Source organism: Lissotriton vulgaris, chromosome 1_1 (genome assembly GCF_964263255.1).
Source record: "Lissotriton vulgaris chromosome 1_1, aLisVul1.2, whole genome shotgun sequence".
In the NCBI taxonomy this organism is placed as follows: domain Eukaryota; kingdom Metazoa; phylum Chordata; class Amphibia; order Caudata; family Salamandridae; genus Lissotriton; species Lissotriton vulgaris.
Genome location: NC_141685.1, coordinates 1,320,061,870 through 1,320,089,604, shown reverse-complemented (window position 1 = coordinate 1,320,089,604; position 27,735 = coordinate 1,320,061,870). Strand labels below are relative to the sequence as shown.

Sequence of the window (27,735 nt, the reverse complement as noted above, 5' to 3'; positions counted from 1 at the left end):
CTACTCACATGGGGGGGCCACCTGAACTAGCAACAGGTAGAAGGGTCATAGCACACTGGGGGCAGTGTGCTAGGGTCTGGGATTCCCAGGTTCTCCCCAGGTGTCATTACTGTCCCTGTTGTGGGGCGCGCAGGTTACACCCCATGGATATATTACATTGGTAGTTAACTGGTGAGTCTGTGCATAGTAGGTAGCCCCTGTGCTATAGTTGGATGTTATATCTTGTAAAAACAACTGATGCGGCTGGGCAATTTGTTGTTTTACTGGTCAATAATTGGGGTGTTCTCTCTGTAAGCAGTGGCAGAGTGTGGGCAAATCATGCATTCACTGTGACAAAAATGAAATGCGTTTTCTTTTAAACAACTGGTGTATCTGGGCATATCATGCATCCCATGTACAATAAGGGAATGTGTTCTTTTGTACAGCAACTGGTGTGCAAGTAAGGGTCTCTGATCCTGGCAATCAAGCGAGCAATAGGCTTACCTGTCAATACTGGTTAGGGGTTGTTTTCATGGATTTGTTATTTCTTCCAGAAATGCACGGGTTTCGTTCTATAATGGTCAAACCACGCCTAGCAGAGCAGGAGCAGGGGAATAACACACTGGGGCCAGTGTGTGGGGTTCTGGGTCATCACTTCTAGGATTGGAGTGTAACCTGTTTTCTAATTTCAGGACAACCGGATCAAGTACACAGGCACCACTCTGAGAAGGAAAGGTGGGAACGGAAACAGGGATGGCCAGGGGTGCTCCGGGCTCGGAGCCTGAATGCTGTTCCTGGTTAAGTGCTCTTGGGGGGCTAGGTGAGAACCCGGTTCTGACTTCTTGTAGGGGAGAGTAGAAGCAGTGTTAAGTGTAGCGGTTGTGCAATTACCATGCCCCCTTACATATCAGCCGCAGGTGTGCTCAAGTACCTTATCCAACTGCTGGTCTCAGCTCATAGGTGACAGGAGGGGTAACCACAAGGGTAGATGGGCAGAAGACTGGTATGGTTTTCATTAGGGGGGTGCCCAGGGGTCTTCTCCAGAACGTATCTGAAGGTGAGTACTTGTGTCACACTATAGGGTTTGCACACAGCAGGGGAGAGGGCCTGTCCAGGTGGTCAGGGACAACGGTATTGTCAAGTCGGGACTTCCGTAAGCACGGCTAGGGCCCGCCAAGATCATGAGGGACAATTGCCTTCGGCCCAGGGCATCCTTTTAGCCGTAAGGGGGCCTGGTTCACTTCTTTTGACACAGTGCTGTGGGATACAAATGGGTCAGTTCTGTGGGACGTATGCTCCGTTGGGTAGAGCTCCTTAGAGTAAGGCGCGTGCAGCATGGACCTGGGGTAGCCAGCTCAGGCTTGCTCCTGGGTTTGTAAAGTTGATGTGATGGGCCAAGGGGTGCTGCGCCATGTGTAAATGATATAGTACAGCATCTAGTTTACCAGTTCTGTATGGGGCTATCATTACCAACAGAAGCTGCTTATATGGATAGCACTATAGCCTCTTTTAGTTCGGCCAGTTTTGGGGCGGGCAAGGTCAGCAGCTTGGCAGCCGGAAACGGAGTAGAGAAAATCATATCCGGGACGGACCAATGTGCACTCGGCAGTCAAGCAAACTATGTTTCAACAGAACCCTGATACACTTTCGGGAATAAGTGCAAGGTTATGGGCTACACATAAATAGGCCTTTCTTTGTGCAGGGGGCGCGAGTGAGCCATTCCCAGGAGGGTGCGATTGGACTTGACAGTGCTGGAATGGAGGGGATGGAGCACTAATAGTGACATCTCCAGAGCACAGCTTACAGTGATAGTTGAGAGGTTCAGGGACATTAATGATACAGTTCACAGTCCTGTGGAGCAGCAGAACTGATAGGGGATTTTGGTTTCTGCATCTTTATTTACCAGGTAAAACGGTCTGGGTGACGGGAGATTCCAGAATCCTGAGGGTATCTCAGTGGGCTGATAGCAGAAAATGGTAGCACGGGTTCTCAGCAAAAAAGATAATTTGGCTGGGAACAACCGACATGCATTGGAATAGCTTGAAGAATAAGATTTTTCAGAGACTAGGCGGGGGGAATCACCTCCTGATTCATTAGTAATACACCTAGGTGGTGATGATTTGGTTCACCTAGGGTGCAGAGACCTGCTGCACATGATGAGGGGCACTTTGTGCGAATTGAGCAACATGCTAGGGGCCTGAGAGATATGGTGGTCCGAAATTACGCCAAGGCTGTTTTGGCGGGGCGCACGTTCAGGGGATGCCATGGAGACGTCGCGCAGGCATGTGAAAAGCGCGATGCGCAAATTCACAGGGCAAAGAGGATTTGATTTTGTCAGGCATGGGTTGCTACATGCGAAATGCACAGGGTGCTTTGAAGACGATGGCTTCCACCTATCCAAAGTGGGGATGGGCCTATTCCTGCTAGATTTGGCAGAGGCATTGGTAGCAGCAGGTTGTTAGTGAAAGGACAGTATAAGGTGGGGGGCTCTGGGGCGGGGGGTGCCACACCCAGAGCCATGGCGGAGTTACAGGGTGATCCAAAGGCTATCTACAGGAGCACAGTAAGGGTGCGAAAGCCAATTATCCCCAGGGAGGTCCTCGTGTGGGGATCCTGGAGGAGCGACGGCGCACCATTAGTCCTACAGGCGGCTGTGGACCTCTCCGCCCCCCAGTAACGGGGAGGGGCGTGAGTAAGGGGTGGACTGGAGGTCCGCCGGTGGGAGGGGCTAGCCCTTCCCCCAATTTGACAATACCCTGCGGTTAATACCACTGGGGCTTATGGCTCATCAGGTGGGCAGGTGACGAGGGGCTGCCTGCCCCTGGATCGCCCCTAAGATAACCCAACATGTTGGCATATTGTTATGCAAATAAAACTGCAACAACTTTCTCCACCAAACAATTGTGTTGTGTCTGTTATTCAGTAATTGTTGTGGGAGGGCTGGGGGTCTGGGCCGATGTTGGCACTATGCCAGGCTGCCCCAGGCCACCCCAGGGGGCCCTAAGAAGGCGTCCATCCTTAGTGCCACACAATGGCACAGACACCAGTCAGCATTTTAGTCTTGGGGACCTGGGTGGGTCCCCGTGTGACGTCACGTCCGGCGAGGGATGGGCAAGCTGAGGTATTTGTATCTGGGCCATCCTCCAAGCGCCCTCTTTGGCTCCTGGTCGCCGACGAAGGAGGACAGTCCCCCCTCCTCCTGCCTAGCCGGAGCTGCCCGAACGCTGTTTACCCTCCCTACCGCGAACCCGGCGGTCGAGCAGCAGAGTGGGGGAGCTTCATCTAATATCACTTTGCTTTGTGTTGCAGGCGGAGTTACAGGGCGATCCAAAGGCTGTAAGGTACAGAAGGGTACCCTCTACAGGAGCACAGTAAGGGTGCGAAAGCCAATTGTCCCCAGGGAGGTCCTCGCGTGGGAATCCTGGAGGAGCGACGGCACCCCGTTAGTCCTACGGGCGGTTGTGGACCTGAACAACCGGGGGTTGCCTGCAACTCTCCACCCCCAGGAACGGGGAGGGGCATCAGTAAGGGGTGGACTGGAGGTCCGCCGGTGGGAGGGGCTAGCCCTTCCCCCAATTTGACAATACCCCACGGTTAAGGAAATAACGGCCACTATTAAATCAGGCTCAGCATTAGATCCCTGTCCTCTTAAAGTCATTCGTCCGATCATGAACTATCTAGCCCCCGACATTGTCTCAATCTGCAATACAATGTTCAGAACAGGGATATACCCGGACTCCCTGAAGAACACTTTGGTCAAACCCCTACTTAAGAAAGCAAATCTGGACAAGGACCAACTAAAAAACCACTGCCCCATGGCCAGTCTACCTTTTCTAGCTAAGGTAGCGGAAAAGGCTATGAACATACAATTCTCAGAGTTCATAGAGAAACACCAATTATTGGACAACACCCAATTTGGCTTCCGCAAGTACCAGGGAACCAAGACTGCCTTAATAAAAGCAACAGAGGACATAAGAGTGATCCGGGACCAGGGAGGTACAGCAATACTGGTATTGCTCGATCTGTCTGCAGCCTTCGACACGGTCGACCACAAGATCTTGGTCGACCGTGCCGAAAACTTGGGCATCCGCCACATGGCTAAAAATCTGCTTTCCTCCTTCCTGGCGGGGAGATCACAGGTGGTCACATTGGGGCCCTTTCAATCAGACAAGCTGTCACTACCGTGTGGGGTACCCCAAGGCTCATCCCTCAGTCCGACACTATTCAATATCTATGTGTCGGACCTGGCCTCTGTCATCAAGGCCCATGGGATGAGCCTTACCTCATACGCAGATGATACGCAGCTTGTGTTGGCCATCAACGGGAATGGAGAAAAGGTAGCAGAAAACTTCCAAGAGGGCATGCGGGCGATCGGAGAGTGGATGGCCTCCAATTGCCTAAAACTAAACTCTGAAAAAACTGAGGTCGTCATATTTGGACATCTTGATCCCGGTTGGTCAACTACCTGGTGGCCCCCTACGCACGGAACTCCACCTAAACCTGTCCCCACCGTCAGAAATCTAGGGGTGACTTTTGACGATAAACTAAATTTTATGGCCCACTCAAACAACATAGCAGCCACTGCCCACCATAAACTCAGGCTGATCAAGAAAATCATGCAGTTCTTACCAACCACGGCAGGTAAGACGCTGGTAGGCGCCCTCGTGTTGTCATCTCTTGACTACTGTAACGGCTTATTCATCAACGCCCAAGCAAGAGTGACCAACAAAATGCAGACCATCCAGAATGCTGCAGCCCGTCTCCTGTCTGGAACCCCGAAGTTCTCACCAATCTCTGAGACAATAAGGGACCTGCATTGGCTCAAGATTCTGAACAGGATCAAGTTTAAAGCGCTGTGCATAGTCTATAAAGCATTGCACAACTATGGTCCGCACTTCCTGAAATCCCAACTCAGGTTCCAGTCTTCCACAAGATCGCTCCGATCCAACAACCTTAAACTCCTGCAAATTCTGTGAACAAAAACAGTCAACTGGGGCGATAGACGCTTCCTAGTGGCAGCTCCCAGATTATGGAATTCCCTGCCAGCATCTATCAAAGACAGCCTGTCCTTGATGCAATTCCGCAGAAAAATAAAGACCTGGCTGTTTGATCAAGAATAGTTACTGGCTCAGCCTTTGGGAATACATGCACAGTTTCTAGCGCCGAGACGCCTACGGGCAATTGTTCGCGCTGTACAAATTACAAAAATAAATAAATAAATAAATAATACTACTGGGGTTTATGGCTCATCTGGTGGGCAGGTGGTGAGGGGCTGCCTGCCCATGGATCGCCCGTAAGATAACCCAACATATTGGCATATTGTTATGCAAATAAAACTGCAACAACTTTCTCCACCAAACAATTGTGTTGTGTCTGTTATTCAGTAATTGTTGTGGGAGGGCTGGGGGTCTGGACCGATGTTGGCACTAAGGTTCTGGCACACTCTGACCCCGAGCGGCCACGCGCCCTTTATTTATCCCCTTGGACTGCGCCCAGCCCTCGGGGTGCGTGCTGCGTGGCCATGATGTCATGTGGCCGGTTGGCTCACTACATATGGTAGGGGTAGGGCTAGGGTCACATCTTTGGTATTCCAGCTTCTTCTGTGAGCCCCCTCGGCAGGAGCACCTGTGTGTGGTACGCAGGGAAAGGCAATAGAAAGAGATTAGGACCAATGTCTGGGTTTCACATAGTGAGCTGCCATTTAATCCACTGTCTGTCGCTGCAAAGGAAATGTGAAGAGCAAGCCATTGGACAAGGGCGGGCTTTATGCTTTGTTGCAGTGAAGGATAACTCTGTTGAGCATGTTGTGCACAACTGCTTAGCCCTCCAACTACAGGTCTCTCAATTAATGTCAGCACATTCACTAACCAGCGCCACAATCAAGATGGTGTGGTATATTAGTTGTGGCATCTGCCAATAGGAAGGGGAGGATGAGGTAACCTTTCTGGCATTTGAGGGTAAACAGAATAAGGATAGGGCAAAGGAAGACGGCACAAAGCGCCTACTAGGTCTGACAGAAATGCAACAGAAAACACGAGGATTATCACTTGGAGCAGAGTGAGTGTTGCCCAAACAGCTGCTCTTTCAACTAGTAGGGTGATGCAGCGACTGCAGAAGGGAAAGAATCAACCAAAAACATAAGCCTACCAACCCCTCTGTAATCTGATGTGCAAGCGGATGCAATGCGTCCTGGGAGGAACTTGACACGTCTCACTTCCTTAATTGACTGAACTTTTGGAAACCACAGAGAAGTGTCAAAAGAAAACAAAACTACACTTCTGGACTGTTCATCAGAAGTACAAACTGCAGCCATGGCGGAGGGGAAGCCAGGTGGAGCTGGGCTTTTTGCAAAGAACATGCAGAAGCGCTTCAGTCGTGCCCAGGAGAAGGTACCGAAATTGATGTTATGGATGTTGTTGTGAAGCTGTTAGGGATGTAACAGGCCTACAGTGATACGCTCAGCCACTCGTCTTTTTCTTGTTTTTAATTATCTTTGCATTTCTGGTTGATAAGATTTGTTTATGTTCTTGTGGAATAAAAACGGCACAGCGTTCCACTGCATTTGAGGATCCAGTCAGATACTGTGCTAATCCCATAGGCTTTAACCAACAGGCATATAGACAGACAGATGCACCACGAGACTAATATTCTATGTACTATCATTGAGGTGAGGAGCGGCCATGACTGTTAGCCCAGATGCGACTGACTGTTCACACAAATGGCAAATATAAATGGCATAGAAATCTCAGAGAATCTAGCTCTGTTGTTTATGCGACTCTTCTTTTTCGTTTGCAAATGGTATATACTTTCCCAAAATCACGGCACTATGTGGCGACGCCTTTTAGCAAAATAAAATCTTAATAAATAGGCATTATGAGCATCGGCAGAAATATCTTCCCCTGCAGAGTGAATTCAAAATAAAACCTGCATTGGATTTGGACATTTGTAATGGAGTAGTAAATCTGTGAATGTTTATGTGTTTGTACATTCGATCACAATGGAATGCTTTATTGGGCCACATTTATTTTCACTGATGTGCAGTGTGCGTGTGTGTGTGTGTGGTTTTGGTAGTAAAAAATATTTATGAACTAAAACATTAATAGATATTTTTTAATGACAAAATCCTAATTGTGAACATGATATAAAGTATACTTACAAAATTAACACTCAAGTATTCAATTCAAGGATTCTTTATTCGATGATTAAAAATCACCATAAAAGCACATACATATATACAACAATTAAAAAATTCATTAAATCTTTATCAGAATCCTAATTATAATAGTTTTTTTTATACATGTTAAAAAAAGGAGAAGGAGAAATGAGACACTTTAAAAGATATAATAACAGTTTTGGAAATCATTCCTCTCCTCTGTTTACCCTTAATCGGACCGCCACTTTAATAAAATTCATTATACAACACAATGTTAAAGGGTCAGATGCTTGCTGTAAATAGATTAAGGCCTCTCGAGCATGTTTCAAATTGGCTTGTTTTAAAATGTTTACCAAAAATCTACGCCTGGTCATTGAATAAAAGGGGCACAATAATACAAAGTGAATGGAATCCTGCGGAGATGTATTGTCGCAGCCGCAGGTTCCCTTCTGCTCAATTGTAGTTAAAAACCCTCCTGGTGATGCCAATAAATACGGTAATAAGTTAAGTCTAAAACAGCACATCAGAAATCTGTCCTGAGCGTTATGCATGAGGTACAAGTATGGCTCCATTCCCTCGGTGCTCTTAACCAGGTTATGAGCCCTCGCAGTCTTTTTGGACCCTTCAACCTCAGCTCTCTGTGATGCTTTTTGGGCTAAAAAAGCTTTTTTTACTATCACTTTGTGCTGGGGTACAATTGCTACCGGATCAGTAAAGAGATTCCAGTAGCCAAGAGCCTCTAAGGTACTCTTTACGTAATTGAGCCATGGGATTCTCATACATTTGTCTCTTCCTAGGGAATCATTTAAAATTTCCCTGCTCAGAGACGCCTCGGGGTTAGACCAAATTTTTAACCAGGGCACTATAGGTCTAAGTTCTACCAGGTCTTCTAAGTATGGCCTCCCTAGTTCCCTGTGAGCTATGGTGCCAGCGGTGCTTGGGGGGGCTTTCAGGATGGTTCTTAAATATTTATTTTCTTCCCACTGAATTTTCGCAGTGTTAGCAAAGCCCCATACCTCTGCCCCGTAGATCACTTTGGAGCAGCATATGGAGCTGTACAGGTTCATCACCTGTTCGGGGCACCATCTACCTACCCTCCTCCCATAACTTGCAATAGCACCATTAGTAGCAATCATTTTACAACAACGCTCCTCAACCAGGGAATTAAATTGTAGAGACCCATCAAAAAGTAAACCTAGATAGGAAAATGTTTTGACCTCTTCTATTTTGTGGCTTCCTATCATGTACGTGGATTTGGAGCATGGTTTATTACCAGCCAACAACACATATGATTTACCCAGATTAACAAAGAGATCTAAAGAACCCATAAACTTGACAAATCCATCAATCAAAATCCTTAGGCTCCTGGGCGTACGTGCGAGCAGGACTGCGTCATCTGCATAGAGTAAAACGGGGATAGGACGCGACCCCACCCTTTGACAATCTGTCCTTAAATTTAACAGGAACTGCTCCAGGTTATTTATATAGAGTGAAAATAAAAATGGGGCAAGAATGCAGCCTTGCCGTACCCCACTTCTACAGGGAAATGAATCAGTCAACCCGCCCTCCCTATTGAAGCGGACTTTTGCAGAGGTGTCACTATGGAGTTCCCTTAAGATATTAATTAGGCCAACCTCAATCCCCATAAGGGGCATCATTACTCAGAGTTTCTCCCTATTCACGTGATCGAATGCCGCTGCCAAGTCCATGAACCCCATATAGATGGCTTCATTGCTGGTCTTGGTGTATTTGGTAGTCAGCATATAGAGGTTCAAACATTGGTCACTTGTGGACCTCCCCGTCCTGAATCCATACTGAGTGTCCGAAATGATGTTATTTTCCTCGGTCCACTCAGACAGTCGGTTGAGGATCCCCCTTCCCAGGAGTTTGGCAGACACGTCGATCAAGGAAATCGGGCGATAACACTGGGGATCGCCCCTATTATCCTTCTTAAAAATAGGGACGATTATGGCCTTTGACCATGAGGGCGGCAAACCACAAGTAATGGCAGTATTTATAACCCTAGTCATTATGGGGTCCCACAGTTCTACACAGCTCAAAAACAAATCAGGGGGGATCCCGTCTGGGCCAGGGGCTTTATTTTTCGTCAAACCCTCTATTCCAACAGTAATCTCCTTAATGGAAAAAACTACCGGTGTGCCCTGATGTGAGCTCCCTGCATACTCTTCAATTATTCCTGCCTCGTGATTATACAGCCCCTTATAGTGGGAAACCCACTGATCTGGTAGAATGTTTGATCCTATCTCCGGGACTTTGTTTTCCTGGAAATGTGGTCGGTTAATGATTCTCCAGAATTCTGACATGTCCCTGTTTTCCCCCGCTTCTCTTAAGTCTGCCCACGCTTCACCCTGTAGGGGTAATTTCCTCCTCTTGGTCTCCCTCTTATATTTGTTCCTGCTCATAGCAATTTGATGGATATCCCTTGGTTTATTTTTGAGGCTGCTTTTAAGCTCCCTTAAGGCCTTTGAGCAATCTCGATCAAACCATCGTGGGTTACAATGGTTCCTTATGGGCGCCCTAGTTTTTAACAGACCATCTATCAGCTCAGCGATCTGGCCAAATGCTTCAAGTAACCGAGGACCTTGTACACCCATATCTAAACAGTCCTCAATGGCAGATTTTCCAGAGTCCATCAAAGATTTATAGAAGGTTTCCCCGTCTATTTTGGACCACCTCAATCTCCTACCCTAATCCGTTACCTTCTCAATGATTGTGCCTTGATGTCTCATTCTGGGACCCACCAAATAAAGCAACTCTAATACAAGGGGATTGTGGTCACTAAAAGTACTCCATTCTATCCCTACGCTGGTAATTCTATTTTTTAAAAGTCTAGGGGCAGATGTATCAAGATACCATTTTGCACTTCTCAAATAGCGATTGTTAAGGAATCGCTATTTGAGAAGTGCAAAATGGTATGTATGTAGAATTTCGCTATTTATTAGCGATTCCTTAGCATTCCTTAATTGCGATTAGCAAATTGCTAATCGCAATTAAGGAATAATTTCCCATTCATTTCTATGGGCCAGGAGGCCCATAGGAATGAATGTAAAATTATACTCAATTTGCGATTAGCAATTAGCTAATCGCAAATTGAGAATAATTTCAAGGGTGCAAGGGTGTCTTAAGGACACCCTGCTGCACCCCTGAATTTGATATGTGTACGCATATGGCGCACATACATGCCCTAAGGGCATGTATGAGCGTCATATGGCACCTTTAGAATTTTAAAAAAGTGCTTTTTGAAAAGAATTCGCAAGTTACCACCAACTACAAGTTGATGGTAATTTGCGAATTCTTAGTCAAAAATCGCAACACTGAAATGCTTGATACATTTCAAATCTTAAATCGCAATTTGCTATTTCTTAAAAGCCTCGCAATATTAAGGAATCGCTAAATTAGCGATTCCTTAATATTGCGAGGCTTTTTGCATGATACATTCCAAATCCCGCTTTTTTTGTCGCAAACGCTGCTATTTTCCGAATCGCAGCGTTTGCGACAAAAAAAACGGATGATACATCTGCCCCCTAGAAACTAGAATGTAGCCAATAAAGGAGGAGCATCATCTACCCTTAAATGTTGGTGGTAAGCTGCCATCCCTCTGCACACCCATCATGTTGATAGTGTGCTCTAAGTCGTGGTTGTGAAGAAGTTTACTAAAGGCCAAACCTTCCGGCGTATGAGCAAAATGCGGCCCTTTCTCTACAGGGCAATGGGACCATTCAGCATCTATTGGAACCAATGCCGGGCACAGATGGCAATTAAAGTCTCCCACCCATGACCAGTATAGCAGGTACCTGTGCCACCTTCCTAGCTGTGATTTCCTGACTCAATCTGTCATCCAGTTCTCCTACAAATGTGGTATGGTCTCCCCCCGCCCCATTATTGTAAACATTAAAAACAGTTAGTCTTAACCTCTTCCCCTTGAAAGGTACTGCTTGAATAGCGTACGAGCTCCAGTCCATTATAGACCAGGTGCCCTGAAGGTTCAAATCTACATATATGGATAGTCCTCCCATTGCTCTACCTGATCTCGATTTTTGTGCCGGGATGAAAAAACATTTGTACCCCTAGATGTGGAAGGTACTATTATCAAGCACCCATGTCTCCTGGAGGATGATTATGTGATAGTCACTAATATAGTTGCGCCACTCCTTATTGAATTTGGCAGCCAGACCCCCTATGTTCCAGGAAACGGCTCTTATTACATCATGAGCATCCCCTGTTCCCCCACTGGGCCCAATTCGTTTCATGGTTTCCACATGACCAGGTTCCAACCCATTTCCTCCTGTTAGTGGTTCAATAGCTGTGATCCTAGTCTCAGTTACCTCTGCACCCCTATCCCTACTAGGCAGGATTTGCTGTACCAACGGACTTTGCTGCCCAAATTCCAATATTGGACCCCCTCTATTTACAACACCTGGACACGCCTTTCCCGTATACTGATATTTCCATCCATAAGTCACACGTTGGCATCCAGCGAGCTCCGCACCCCAAATCTATTACTTGTTGCAATTGAATCAAAATGGGGAACTGTTTCCCAACTGGCCTGACCTTCGCGTATGGCACCAAATTTCTGAGGAGGGTAGAAGAAACCCAGTGGAAGAACATTTACACAATCGTGATGAATAAATACTGATTCCGCCTGCCTCAAAATATCATTGACCAATCTAGGGGATCTAAAACTCACCACCACACAATCACCCTCCATACTTTTCTTAGATTTGCCCACCCATGGTACCCTTCTAACCATCTTAAAACTGTTGTACAAGTGATCACCCAGGGCAGTTTTTACAGAAAAGAAGTGAAGGGCTTTATTTTTTAGTGTCGTCCAATGTTCTTCGCGGCCGTCCTGGGTTTTTGGGACATTTGCCAAGATAACTGAATATGGGCAAGCCTCTGGTGGAAGGTGCAATGAAAATAATCTTTAGTTACTTGTTTTAGTGGGCTTAATCTCCCTGTAGGCCCCCGAGGCCCTTGTGTTACCTCCTCCCTGGAACCAGTGGCTAAGGGAATTGTGATAGGTGCTACAATTTGGGCAGTGTCCTGGGGTAAGGAAGTTATCATGGAGTCCACTAGGTTATTTACCCTACTTGTAATAGAATTCAGAGAATCAACCGCCATTAAGTCTCTCTCCGGTGGTGGGCTTTTATGATCTATGAGATGCTTTTCAATGGCGTTTAATCTGCCATCTATTTGCTCAAGTTTTTTCATTAATGGCAAAATGAGCAACCTGAGCGTTTCGTCCATAAATCTCATTAACTCAATGTTGCACCCCTGATTAGCCCCTACTTCTTGTCCCAACTGCTCCTTTCTGCAAGGGGTTCTGCCTTCAGACACAGTAGGTGTGACCTTCTTTTGCTGTCCCCCCAACCCAGATGAGGAGTTTAATTTCATAGGTTGTTTGGCTTGTTGCTGACTATCTTTGGGGGCATTACTCGCCTTTCTTTTGCCTGTTAAGGTCTTAGACTTACTCACCAGCCTGGCCCTCTGTTGCCTATTACGTGTTACCGGGGGAGAAAGGGCTAGGCTACTAACAGACAAAGGGGGATATGGAGCCAAGCCGATGGATAAACTATCAACCAATACTGACCCATTCGCAGCTTGTGGAGGACATACGGGGTAGCTAAAACAATCAAGCTGTTTGTTAACTCTGTAACTACTATTGGGGGTACAATGTGACAAGATGGGTCCAATGAGCGCCTTCTCTCCACTAATTCAATTTCCTTAGCTACTGCTCTTTCCGCTAATTTGAGGAAGGCGTCCAAGGTACCAACCCTCCCCAAACCAGAGCCAGAACACGCTAAGCGTGAATATCTCCAAAAGCTAACACCTGCCCCTGAGCAGTTCTTAGCCATGTTATCCAATGGTAGGTGGATAACATGGCTAAGAGCATTAGCTCAGTAATGCATGAATATCGCTGACTTTTCAGCGATATTCATGCATTTCGGCCGATTTTTATCGCTTAGGAGATAAACCTTGATAATAGCAAGGTTCCTAAACGATAAAAATCACCGCAGCTCGGTGATAAAAATATCGCTGCTAAACCAACATAGAGATAATTATCGCTAGTTGTTGGTAATATGCCCCTCAATCTCTTGTCATGGTATATGGCAGGTGGAAAGCATGGACTGCAGGGCAACTCGCCACCCGATTAGTGGAAACACTTCGAACTAGTAGCCCTTCAAGAAACATGACTGACTACCCCGGTCCAAGTAGCCCGTTGCATGCTACACCACGTGAAAGCAACAAGATCCCAACAATATGGTAGACCAAAGGGTGGTCTTGCTGTTTACATCTTCACTCCATTGAACGTTGCATCTGCTCAAATGCCTACCACAACATCAGACATGCAAATGATAAAAATGGACCTTGGGCCCATCTAATTAGTAAGCACAATAATTCTTATTAATGTTTATGTGCATCCAAAGCAGGAGAACAAAAAAGCCCTATTCAATAAATTACCAACTACAATAATGGAAATAAGGTTCGAACATCCAACATGGGAAATAATTGTAACTGGCGATTTAAATTCAAATTTAATATATGCACCAGAGGAAGATGATAATCTAACAGATGCAAACACAATATGGGCAGTACAACCTCAAGAACGCACAATCCTGAAGCAACATGACTTAAGTGGACAGAAACTAGTAACAGACCAAGAGCATCTTGGTATGAGTGTTGAATGGAAGAACTCAGTAGGACAGACCCTCATCCTGCACATATTGTGGCCCGTATGCCCGGTCAATAATAGACTATATTATTCTCATATTACTGCTGCTTGCCCAAATGAATTCTCAAACAAATACACCACACAAAAGTGTCGATATCTTGAACTGATAACTTCCATATCAAGACATATGACAGCACCACCAGAGGCAGGGTTAACAACAACAATAAATCTTAAACGCTGAAGATGGCCGAGTAACTCACTCCCTGAAATAGTTACCAGGGCAAAGGAATTGATAATAAATTACGCTTCAGGAGAGGGCTCGATAGCAGAAACTTGGGCCGCCTTTCTAACACATTTACTAAAGGATGCCCCCATAATAAATTACTCTGGAGGATAAAGGTACAGCCAGCACAAATGACTGGGGAAAAAAGCACGAAGCCTAAGAAAAGATTTAAGAGGCGCAGTAACATCTATTGGGGAAACTGCTGTTTCTAAAGCAACATGGGAGAAAATAAAAAATCTTAAAAAGAGTACAAAAAGCAAATCTGGAAAGACAAAAGAACTCAATCAGTTAGCTTTCGGACCTTTCAGCGCTCCGTCCATCATCTCTTTGTGTTTGCTTTGTTTGCCCTAAGTTGGCAGGATATGCCCAGACGTGGGTCCCTTGCTCACTTTGCCACCGGACTCAAGCTAGCCTGGCTGAAGAGGGGTGTTACCCCAAAACTGGTCCCAGGATGCTTGTTTCTGGTTCAGGGAAGACCTGGCTTGGCAGTTTGGCTGGACTTTTCCCATGAGGCACAGGGTCAAGACTGATTTGCATATAGCTGGGTCTGAACTGAGGTGGCGAAGTTAGCTAAAGAACGATGATGGATTCAATGCAGATCTGTGACTGGGGGTGAGTGTCTGAAAAGTTTCATTGCTCCGTCCATCATCTCTTTGTGTTTGCAAAGTTCTATTTAATGCAAAACAATCTAACGCCAGAGCCTTCTGGGAGTTAGTTAACGGCCTTACAAAATCCCCAAAGGTAATCAATGACGCTTGTGTCATGAAGCCAGCCTGGACACTTTATTAAACGTCACCTTTGTCAAAGTAGCCAACAAAAGTGAAGAAGCCTTGGTAACATCCAACGATTCACTAGCCATGGATCACAGTGCAACAATCCAGTTAACCCTAATAACCAAAATGCTCCTAAAACATCTTCAGACCCAGCTGGTTCAATAGAGCTGATCTCCATACACAACAGTCAACGTACTTAAAGAATCAGGATACATTCCGAAGAGCATAACGCCAATAGAGCCATCCCCAAATCAATACACAGAAGAAAGAATACCCAAAGTAATAAGATAGGTCCGACTGGATGGAGCCCCAGGTCCAAATGGTATACCACAAGCGATCTACAAATCGGACCGTCGTTTTGGGCGGTACAGCTGCCTTGTTTGCTTCGAGAGGAGCAAGCGCATACCCTGATAGCTTGAGAGGTTCAGTAATCAACCCAGTCTACATTGGAGGCAATCAAATAGATCCAGCAAGTTATAGAATGATCGCCTTAATAGATTTGGAGGCAAAATATTATGCTTCACTGATCCTCAGTGACCTAGTAGACTGGTCAGAGAAGAATAACAAAATCCATATTAACCAGGCTGGATTCCGAAGGGGCGCCGGCACTACCACAAACATTCCTGCCCTAGGACTAATAGCTGACAAGAGTCTACGGCAGCGAAAAAATCTATATTTATGTTTCATATATTTTAAAGCGGCATTCGACCAAGTTAGCAGAGGTCTTTTGTGGAACAAATTAAAGCACTGGGGTCTTCCGGAACCAACTGTCTGAGCCAAAATGCAACTGTACACAAATACGTGGATGCAAGTTATCCGAATTCAAGCTCTTCGTGTGAAGCTGAACAGGGGCGGTTCACTACCCCCACTGTAGCCATTTCCAATAGAATAATCGAGGGTACTGGGGCTGGCGTGGGCAACCTAGTCTGATGGAATATTGCCGGGTTACGTTCCAGAAAGGAATCCCAGGATTGGATAAGTTTTGTAAACATCTTTGATGTGTGTATTTTCCAGGAGACGTGGCTGTGTGAACCTTCTTTTGCCGAGGGTTACTTGAACTACTATGTTCCAGCATCAAAGGGTCTTAAGGGGCGACGCATAGGTGGCCTTACCATTTGGGTCTGGCAGAGCTTATCACTTACTGTCAAAGTGATCGACTCCAGAAGCAAAGATATTCAACTTATTAGAGTCGATCTGGGCTCTATGGGTTGGCTCGAGATCTATAATGTTTATGCCAGGGGTAACAGGAGTGGGAGGTCAGAAGTTTGTGCGGCTTTGGGCTCCCTCCTCGAAACCCACTCTCTGGATAATAACGTCGTGATAGCGGGTGATCTAAATCAAACCTTCGAACCCTTGGCCATTTATGAGGATTTTGCTGGAGAAGAGGAGGACAGGCAATGGGGTGCCCCTAAATTACAGTTGAAAACTGTTACTTGTTGGACCGAGGATGTCATCTTTTTAAACGCAATATGCTATGAAAGGAGTCTAAGGGCATTAAACGGGAGGGCCAAGAGTGATATGGCAGGGGCAAATACCTTTGACAATGGGCGTTATAGGATCAGAATCGATTATGTCCTATGTAGTATGAAGCTCTGGAGACTAGTGGTTGACATGGAGGTAAAATCTAGAATTGAAAGCGACCACAATCCGCTGTGCGTTGAACACAAATGGTGGACTTCCGATAGCGTGGTCCTGACACTTGAGGTGGATAACGCCCCTTTGACTGTCCCTACTAATGATATGCGCAGGTTAAAATGGGTATATGTTAAGGCTAACCAGCAGGTCATGGACATTATTAACGCTGAGGTTGAGAAGCAGTAATAGCTCTTGAGCAAGCGAACCTACCGACCCAGGTAGTGACAAAGTAACTAAAATCCACGAAAACCTCTTCTCAGGTATCAGGGATCACTTCCTGAAACCTGCAAAGAGAGGCAGTGTGACAACCCTCAAGCCGGCTCAGTGGGACAACACTGAGTGCAGGAATGCCAGATTAGCCTTAGGTGCAGCGATTAAGGGGAGACAATTGGCGACTATTCGCCTCGCTAGTATAGAGTACAAGAAAAGTATAGCAAATGCTAAGAAATTGTGGGACGAGCTCCACTGGCAAGAGTTAAAGGAGGCTAGTGATAAAAAAGACTCTAGGTTCTTCTGGAACATTGTAAAATGGGGTATGGGGGGTGTATCTGAGCCTCCCAATAACAACGTATCCCAGGAGGACTGGGTCAAGTATTTTAAGCCCCAGTATGCCGACACACAGCTTGATAACCAGATGGTTGGCTTTAGACCTGCCTATTATAAAGACAACTCATTTAGTAGCAGTGAAGTTATGATGGCTCTGAGTTCAGTGTCTAGTGGTAGAGCTCCGGGATTAGACGGGGTGCCGGCGGATCTCTTTATCAATGATAAAGAGCGCTGGAGCAAGTATATCTTTCTTCTTATCAATGCAGTTGCCCAGGGCGCAAATATACCGGCGTCTAGGCAAGGCGCAGTTATAATCCCCGTTTTCAAGAAAGGAGACAGATCCCAACCGGGAAACTATAAGCCCATAAGCCTAATAGACACCATCCAAAAGGTGGTTGGTAGGGTGGTTGTCAATAGGCTCTTGGATTGGGCCGATGAGAATAATGCTCTGTCACCATTCCAGGCAGGATTTTGAAAATCTACCAGTACAATGGACCATGTCTTCCGTTTTACCCTATTGCAGTGGAAGACTGTGTTACTGGGCAAGGGCAGCCTGTATGCGGCTTTTGTCAATCTGCGGGCTGCCTTTGACCTAGTCCCAAGGTAAAAGCTGTGGCAGGTGCTGAAGAACTTGGGCCTACCAGAAGAACTTTTGACAATGTTAATGAGACTCCATGAAGCAAATTTTGCAAAGATCCAGTGGGGAGGGCAGGGTATGGTTACCACAGACTTCCCGGTTGAGCGGGGAGTTCGTCAAGTTTGCTCAATGGCTCCCACGCTGTTCACGTTGTACATTAATGGTGTTGTTGCCTGCATGTTGTCTGCAAATGGGGACGCCCCTTTATTGGCTTGCACCAAGATACTGATTTTAATGTTTGCAGACGACACTCTGATTTTATCTAATACGCCAAGTGGTCTAAAGCACGCTTTATCTATCTTCGACCAATTCTGTGGGGAGCATGGCTTAGAAGTTAATGTGGCTAAAACTAAGCTCATGGTTTTTAATCCCCACCTTGGCTGTAGATCCTGCATTGTCATGAATGGTCGACATTTAGAGGTAGTTAATGCCTTCACGTACCTGGGAATGCATGTATCAAACGATCTAAGATGGTCACAACACATAGATATTGCAGTAATGAGGCACAAACAATTAGCTGGCGCCCTTGGCTCTGAGCATAGAAAATCCCTGACAAAACCATTAAAACCAGCACTCCAGGTGTATGAGGCCAAAGCCCACGGATCAGCACTTTACGGTGCTGAGCTGTAGGGCTTTGAGAAGCCTTTACAAATTTCGGAAAATACGTTTTTGCGGCTCATTACTGGCCTCCCTAAGAGCACTCCCATGCTGTCGCTTAGGCATGATCTGGGCAGGAAGGCTGTTGTTGACTTGGCCAGGCTGCGTCCAATCTTGTACTGGCGTAGACTCTGGACTACACCTGAACTTTCACACTATGCTGAGGGGTTTTTGGACATTATTAAAGCAGATGTGTTCCACAAAGTTGGATGGTTGAATGAAATCAGAAAAATGCTGGGCGATCTTGGTCTTTACATGCTATGGGAAAACCCAGAGGTGGCTTCATTCCCACCAAAGAAAGTCCTCAAGAAATCTATTGGGAAAAGGTGGCCGCCCGAAACTGTAGCGATACTAGTTCAGAGACTATGGCTGGAAGATTCTTAGAAGCAAAGCCCAATCCCAGCCGAGAACTCTACTGGGACGCCATAACTAGTCCGAGGGATAGGAAGATGTTCTTCCAAACCAGAACGGGTGCCCTTCCCCTTAGATCTCTCACAGGCAGGTGGGGTGGTCCATCAATTACCAATTGCCCCTCTTGTGGAGCACAAAACGAAACAATTGGCCATGTTTTATTTGCTTGTACGATCTATGCAGAGCCAAGACGCATCTGGCTTACCCCAATGTGCAAGAATTTAGGTACGACTAGTAGTGTGGTAGCTATAAGAATTATACGCACTAGCACTTTACTGCCTATAGTAATAGCCACCGCCAAATATCTTGGTTGGTCATGGACTATTAGACAGAAGTTTTTAGGCAGTTGATTGTTTCTTTTAAGTTAGCTATTTCTTTAACTTTGTAAATGATGTACTGCAAGAGTGTCTGCATTTTATCTGTAAATTCTTATCTCGCAATGAAATTGATGTATTTTATTTGTTTTAAGTTCTACTTTTAACACAAATGTTTTTTAATGGTTTTATTGAAGTTTGTATATGCTTTTATGAGTTAACCTCGAATAAAGCAAATTTGACTTGACTTGACTTGCAAGTTAAAATAGCTGACGGCAGGAGGCTGACGAGGAAAATTGGTACGGAGATTGGATTAAAACAAGGTTGAGTTCTAGCACCACACCTCTTCAACCTTTTTATGGCTGCTCTCTCGCCATGCTGGATCAGCTTAATTCGCATCCCCCACGCCTTGGTAGATTGCCCATCACACATTTATGCTGACGACATAGTACTATTAAGCTGCACAAAAGTAGGCCTTCAAAGAGCGATTAATGTACTGGGACACTTTGCCAAGACAAATATGCTAGAAATAAACACAATAAAAACAAAAGTGATGCCCAGAAACATTGGTCTTTCAAACTCTGTAATATAAATCTGAAAGCAGTCAGTTATTACAAGTACCTGGGTGTACATATAGATGATCGACTCACTTTTCAAATACTGAACGAGTACCTATTAAAAAAAGGAAATGGCCTAATATTTGCCTTCTGTTCAATAACAAAGAGCCTAAAAGGCCCATTGTTTGCGCCATTACTACCAGTCATCAAAGCATAACTTATGCTGACCGTGGACTAAGGAAATAAAGTCCCGCATGGAAAAGACGCAGCAACAATATCCAGACACGGACATACAAAATAGTATTCTCCCTACCTCGGAACTCCTCACCGACGCAGATCCGCTTGTTAGTTTGGACTGCAGCATCTACAAAGAAGATATGTATCAATAAAATATGATACAAAATCTGGATTAATCAACAAAATGCACTTACCAAAGCACTCTGGAAGGCACAATAAGATGACCCCCAGTCAGCTTACACCAAGTACCTATAGTCATCTTTAAAGTTAACAAACACGGCAGACCTCTAGCAACAGAGCTTACAGTTCTCGTCTTTCCAGCAAACATTGGCAAAAGCAGCAAGAATGCACTCACTAATGGCTGACAAAATCATTTTAAGCAAGCTTGCTCATGCATGAATGGTCTGTCAGTCATACACGAAACCGAAACCTGCAACATACCTGGGCTTGACATACTCCCCTTTCTTAAAATCAAGGCTGCTAGCTATATGATTCGGCTTGCTACCGTCTAATGCAGATCAACCAAGTTGGAAAAATAATGGACCAAAGTCATGTGGTCTCTGTGAAGTATCAAAGCAGGACTTCATCCATCTAATATGCATTTGTCCAGGTTTAAAATCATACAGACGTTTTCTACTAAAAAAAACTTTTTAACATTAGAGCGATCCGCACCTGCATATCTGCAATATTAAGATATCTCAACCCGAATGACCCACATCTTAATTGTCACCTTGTAAGATTCTTATTTCAATACGAAAAACTACTAGGAAACAGACTGATGGGAAAAGCATACTAGCACTTTAAGCCAATGCTGCACAAAACAGATCTTGTACCACTTTTCAAATTTTATGAACTATTGGCAACTCAAACCGTTTTTTAATATGTGTATTTCATCTGGTGCAACTTACTTAGATTTACTGGTATATTATTATGGTTTTCATTAACTTAAACAATAAAGAATGAATCTGAATCTGAAATGTGACTTTTCCGAAAGGCTACTCCTTCCATACGGAGTTCTATACAGCTAAGAACTCCACACACGTGCAATCGGAGCATCCTGTGCAAATGCCCTTTTTCATTTGAAAGACACAACACTGTGGCGAAAGTCACTCCGCCAGCCAGTCCGGAAGTGATCCATTCTCCATTCGATCCTGAAAAGAGAGTTCCTCCATACCGTGCCCTGAATAAAACTCTAAGTGCAAAAAGAAATAGAAAATTATATTAACGCAACATTAATAATGTTACTTTATTACCATTTTCTTCTTCAGTAAGAAGCTAGACAGGTTATGGTGGGGCAAGGCGGGGCTGCGCTTCTTACAGCCTGGGAGAGGGAGGAGGAGTGATTTCTGCTGCACTTTAAATGCGCATGACGGTTTGGCCGGCCATTGTGGGCTGGCCAAACCATAATGCGCACGTTGCATGTTCTCCACAGGCGGTTTTGTACAGCCTGGATGGAGAACATGGCCAACCTCCCAATCCTCGTCTGAGCGCCAACCCACGGCCCTCAGATCAATCATCACGTTGCTGTAACACAGTGTTGTGATTGGTTAGGTGAGTCTGGGAGCCTGGGTGCTTTCTGTTCTTGTGTCGGAGGATAGGTGGCAACTTGCGACCGGCGACAAGATAAGTCTTTTTTTTCTCTAACCCCCCCCCCCCCATGCCCACCGTTCCCAACCAGCGACCCATACCCATGCAAAAGGGTTGGATCGAAGTTTGGGAATACCTAAAGTGTAAGTCGTATTTCCCACACTTAAACTTGGACTACAAAGTACGTCTTGGGACGGCCAGTTCCCACCCCCTGAGTGGGATTTACTACTGCAGATTTTTCTACAGTCGTGGGGACTCGTGGCAGAGAATATGCTGTACAGAATGTTTTCATGGCCGCCACAAACCGCTTTGTGATTTCCTGTTAGGGATAAAAAAAAAGGTAATTTGGTTATAAACTTATGGTTCTGATCAAATTTACAGTTGTGCATAGAGACCGCAGTGAACAATCACAACAGTTGCAGTTCAGTCCAGCTCACCACATAGTAATTTTTAATTCTGGTCGTACGTACTCTGCAATTTGTTCTACTCATGTGTACTTCCCAATGTATTTTGTGTAAGTTTCTATTGCTGGAAAGTTACATGTTTTTTTATCGAAATAAACTAGATGACTGTAGTTCATACAGCAAGTCGATTCCAACAATGGTGCTTATTACGTACACATTGTCTTTCAGGAAAAAATAATATCTTCTTCCAGGAACTGTCCTTCTCAGTTGTTCCGTAGGGTGCAGCCACAACTTTAATTGGTGTACTTGCACCTTATGAATGAAAATAAAAGGAAAAATAATTGCCTGCCACGAGCAAGCTTTTGGGCCATGGAGATTTTTGTTTTGAGACAAGTTAGGATGAACACCTTATATATGGCATAGCTCCCTGTACCAAAACTACGAGTTGGAAAGCAATGGGTAATTCTGCTTCGGTAGAGGTTTTAGTCAGATAATCAGGGGAAAGGAAAACTTGGTCTGCACTGCAGGTTAAAAAAACAGAGGCAGATTTACAAGCCCCCTGCGCCACCAGTGCGTCACTTTTCGTGACATACTGGTGGTGCAGGGGACTCCTCCATATTTACAAGGAGAGGAAAAGCCACCCTGCGTGACTTTTCCTCTCCTTGTATATAGCAGCACTTTTGCGTTGAAGGGGCGTTCCATGGGTGTTGCTGTTGGTGTTCCCACGTAACACCCATGAAACAAGACACATCTCCAGATTTACGAGAAATCGTAAATCTGGAGATGCGTGTGAATGCTACACCACCCTAGAGGTGGCGTAGCAAGGCGCAACGAGGAGGAAAGTTTTCATTTCTCCTCATTTTTTCCTCTTTCAATGCGTGCTGCATTCTACAGCACGCATTGAAAGAGGAAAATGCCTGTAGTGTTTGTTTTTGTGCCCCTTCCGGCACAAAACCAATCTCCCCATGGTGCAAGGGTGCCTGCGCGAGCGCATGGCTGCAGTTTGTGTGTGCCAGTGCAAGGGTAAGCACAGAAATGTGACACTCTTGTAAAAATGTTGCATCCCTGTGCTTTAGAAGTGCTGCAGCGTGGCGCAGCCAGAGGACTTGTGGTGCCGCGCTGCGGCACTTCCTTGTAGATCTGCCCCACAATGTTCCAAGTTTCAGATTTCTTCCTTACAATTTCAAGACATTGCTGATTTATCGAAGTGCCACATTGCCTTTGCATCACGCAAGGTAACGCAAGGGCAACGCAACACTACAGTCAGATTTGCGTAGCCCTGTGGTATTTGTTACATCTGGAGTAACCCAAAGTAGCGCAAGTCGCGTTCCCACGTATCCACCCATGGATTTTTGTGCATTCCTAGGTTTACCACATGTGGTAGACCTGGCATGTGTCAAAATGCTTGCTGCACCTTCCCAGGGGAGGCGTAAAGAGGAGAAATTGTTTTATTTCTACCAATTTTTTCCTGTTCCTACGTGTGCTGTCTATGTGTGCTGCATTCTGCAGCACACATAGAAAGAGGAAAAAGCCTCAGAGAAAAGAGGAAAAAGCCTCAGAGAATTATTTTTGGTAAGGAAGGCGTTCCTTCCTGCACAAAAAAATCCTTCCTGCAACGCAGGCACCCTTGCAGCATGACGCAAGGGCATCTGCATTGGCGCTAGGCAGCGAAAAGTGTGCCAGTGCAAGGAGAGGACAGATATACACCATATAATGTCAAATATGACACATTCCTGACTCTCACTTTCGCGCAGCAAGGTGTCCTGCTGCGTTGTGTGAAATATTGATAAATCTGCCCCTAAGTTTTAATTTGTGTGGAGAACCCCAGCTCCAAGCTGTTACTTGTTTGTTTGGATACAGGCTGGAATTAAACTGATACCGTAAAAAGGGCTGGGAAATGTTCATGCTTTGCGGTCTAGTTTCAAGAGGAAGAACAATTTTAGTTTTACACAGAGGTCGAAACCGAACATAAGCTGCATATATTTTAATGCTTGGCTGAAATGATACTAACTTCTCTGCTGTGTGACAGAAAAAAAGTTGTGCAATAGTGGAGATTCCTTTTTATCTCAATTGTAATATCCCCACTTGTCTGTGAAGCTCACAGTGCCGAAACCAGTAAAATGTGGATGTGAGTTCCATGGACCAAAATGTTAGGGGTTGTGGAAGTGACTGACAACCCTTTGACTTCATTGCCATCACAGGAAGTGTTCCCAATCTTCCCAGGAAGAGATGTCACATCACCTTTGACCCTGATGCTGTCAGACAAATTGACATCATTGTAAAGGACACCATAGCGCACAATTAGTACAATTACACAACTGTTCCTAATGCTCAGTTGTGGTATTTTAGACACCAATATAATTTAACTAGGTTACTTCCAAGATAGTACTAGGGATCAGTCTTCACCTGCCCCAGTACAGCCATTACAGCCTGACACTGTCGTATGTAAACTGAACCCTGATATACCTGGCAGAACCATTGTATGACCATCTTTTAATGACTCTCCTGCAAATCATGAAACCCACAGTATATTTTATATGAAATGTGTAATCCATGCTCTATTTTACTCAGAATGTATTACTTTGGAAACAAAACAGGTGTGTACATCAGAATATTTAAGAAATAACACAATCGTGTTCTTTACCGCCTGATAAAGCCCTGCCTGCTCCACAAGGGTATTTCTTGGCCCAATGCATATCCACAGGTGCAGCCCCTGTGCTAAGTGTCCAGTGTCACCTCTCCAGCCTCCAATTTCCAGCTTACTTTTTAACAAAAATATATTTTTATTAAGATCTTTTTTGGAGCGTGTACACAGCACAACACAGAAAATTAACATCCAACATTTTATAGTTAAGTCAAAAGAATTGCACAAATAAGCAAAAATACTAAAAGAATCGCAAAAATATACAAAAAAAGAGAGAAAAAAAAGCCAAGAAAAAAATAAGCAAAGAATCTAGGAGCGAATGGGAAATCTTTAACTTTAACCTCCCCGCATACCATTTTTCCAACGCTGGATCGGCTCCCAAATCTTTTTTTCCAACCTCCTCGCCCTCCTACCCTTTCTCTCATATATTCCCTTCTCTAGGTTGTAAACTGCCAACATACTGGCCAGCCATTGTTGCAATGTTGGGGGGATTTTATCCAGCCATACCCTGGCTATGGTCAATGTAAGAACTGCCATTGCAATAAACACAAATTCTTCGTACTCATTGTCGGTATCCCCGCTAACTCCCAGCACTATCAAATGGGGATTTAAGATAGTCTTGATCCCCAAAGCTCCTGCTAAGAAACCCTCAATCCCTTTAAGCAACGGCTGAAGCTGAGGGCATGTGGCAAATATATGGATACTATCTGCCGCCAACTCATTACAGCGGGGGCAGTTAATCCCAGCTGTCCCTCCCCACTGAGCAATTCGCGCTGGAGTAAAGTAGAGTGCATAGAGCGTTTTGTAGTGTTGAGATTGGAGAGGGCAGAGCATAGCACTGAGCATCCTAATTTCAAAGAGGCTTGAAAATTGCTTACATCTGTTTCAAGTTTTGTAGCCCATTTGGCAGCTTGTTTCTCAAGATCATCCGACTTGGTAACTACCAGGGTAGCATACAGACTGCGAATAGAGCAATCTCCCCCTCTCTCTATTGCTTCTAATATATTGTTTTTGCCAAACCCAGCTGCCCCCCCAATTTTGTTTCTGAGGAAACTCCTCATCTGGAGGAACTTGAAAAAACTTCCCTTGTTGATATGAAACTTTGTCTCTAGAGATGAAAATTGCATAATCCCCCCATCCGGCCCCAATAAGTCTCCTACCTTAACTATCCCCTTTCTAGTCCATTCAGCCATAGTTGTGTCTGCAAATATCAAGGGTGGTAAAGAACGGTTCCTATACAATCTAATGTAGCTGTTAAACCTCCCCAAACTGATTTTCTTTGCAAACGCCGACCAGACATTATAAGCTGCCTTAATAGTTTTGAATCGTGTCCTCTTAAAATAAGAGGAATCAGTACAGCTCAGGAAGGCATTCTCTGTGCCGGAACCCATAATGAATTCATAAATCCTGGTAGATGATGCAGTGATTTTAGGATCGGCACCGCCGCCTCCAATTAGGCCCTGCATGTACTGCAGCACAGCCGCCCAATAATAAAGCCTAAAGTCAGGTGCCCCCCAACCGCCCCTCTCCCTAGGTAATGACATAAACCTATACGCCCGCCTGGTCTTCCCATGTGCCCAAATACATTTATTCAAAATTGATTCTAATTTATTGAACCAGTGCGCTTCAAAAAATAGGGGGATTGCCCTGAAAAAATATGAGAACTTGGGGAGTACTAACATTTTTATAGCGTTTGTACGCCCTACCAGGGACAGTCGAAGGTTGTTCATCCTTGTCAAATCTAACCTTACTCTATTAATTAATGGTGTCAGGTTACGCTCCACCACCGTCTCTAAATCAGCAGTAATGTCAACACCCAAATATGCTGCTGTGCTGACCACCCTTGGGTCATTGCAGGTGGCATAGGGATTCTTTACAATTTGGGTCTTGTTTCTATTGAGCTTGTACCCCGAGATACTCCCAAAACTATGTGCCTCGGCCTCTATTACTGTTATAGCCAGGGAAGGATTAGGGGTTATTATTGCGACATAAGCTAACACTTTAACCACCGTACCTAATGTAGTTAAGGGTGGGATATTGGGATTAACGGACAGTCTTCGCAGGAAGGGATCTAAATATATTGCTAACAAAAGAGGAGATGAAGGGCACCCTTGCCGCGTACCTCTTCTTATCTGTACATCCGTAGTGAGCTCCCTATTAATCCTAATTTTGGCTGTAGGGGCTGTATATAATGCTTGTACCGCTCTGATGTATCCTTCTCCCAGACCAAACCATCTCATCGCCTCCCATAGATAATCCCAGGAGACCCTATCAAACACCTTCTCAGCGTCCAGGAATAATGCAGCCATAGGGTCTCCCGGGACCTCCGTGGCATCGAACATAGTGATAACCTGCCTAATGTGTTCAGTGGTACCCTTTCCTGGGATAAACCCATGTTGTTCTGGGATGACCAACCCCTCTATTACCTTGGCCAATCTTTTCGCAAGAATCTTAGAGAAGAGTTTAGCATCCGAATTCATTAAGGTGATAGGCCTATATGACCCTGGGGCTATAGCTGACTTACCCTTTTTTAATAACACTATGACTTCTGCCCCTCCCCAGGATACTGGGATTGAGAGCCCCTGTTTTGCCTGGAGAAATATATCTAATAGATCAGACACCACATCGTCCCTAAATGCCTTATAAAATTCCAATGGAATCTGATCTGGACCTGCAGCTTTTGCTGAGGGGAGTTCAGCCAAAGCCACACATACGTCTTCAAGGCTGATGGGCAGATCGAGTCTTTCCCTCTCCACCACGGGGAGACCGTCTGCAATAACTTGGTTAAGGTACTCCTTAATGTCTATACTTTCTCCTCCCTGCTCATATTCATACAAATCTGATTAGAATTCCCTAAAAACCTCTCTAATACCCACAGAATCTGCAATCATCCCTCCTTGCTTATCCTTTATACACTTATTATCCCCTGCAGCTATCTTCTGTCTTGTCCTGACCGCCAGGATATGACCCACCCTCCCGCTCATTTCAAATGCTTCCTCCTTTTTAGCCAAGTATTTAGCTGCAGCTTTACTAGCTATGCCCTCTGCTCCATCCGTCTTTAATACCATTATTTTCAATAAATGTTGTTCTAGAGGGCTGCCCGCTTGTATTAGCCATGTCAACTCTTCCTCTGCCTCCATTAAGGTCTTAAACAACTTCTCCACCTTCAATTTTTCCTCCTTTTGTCTGTGCAGTGAGTAACTGAGTGTCTCTCCGCGGACCCC

General features: G+C 45.1%; 1 protein-coding gene across 2 annotated transcripts in view; it reads left to right on the top strand.

The window, feature by feature from the left end:
• Positions 1-6,244: 6,244 nt before the first annotated feature.
• The window catches only part of BIN2 (bridging integrator 2), a 420,497-nt gene continuing 399,006 nt past the window's right edge, over positions 6,245-27,735 (top strand). For both annotated transcript variants that reach the window (XM_086965898.1, XM_086965889.1), the window contains exon 1: positions 6,245-6,368. In XM_086965898.1, the coding sequence (XP_086822024.1) occupies positions 6,291-6,368 (78 nt within the window). In that variant the 5' untranslated portion in view covers positions 6,245-6,290. The remainder of the gene's footprint in view (positions 6,369-27,735) is intronic.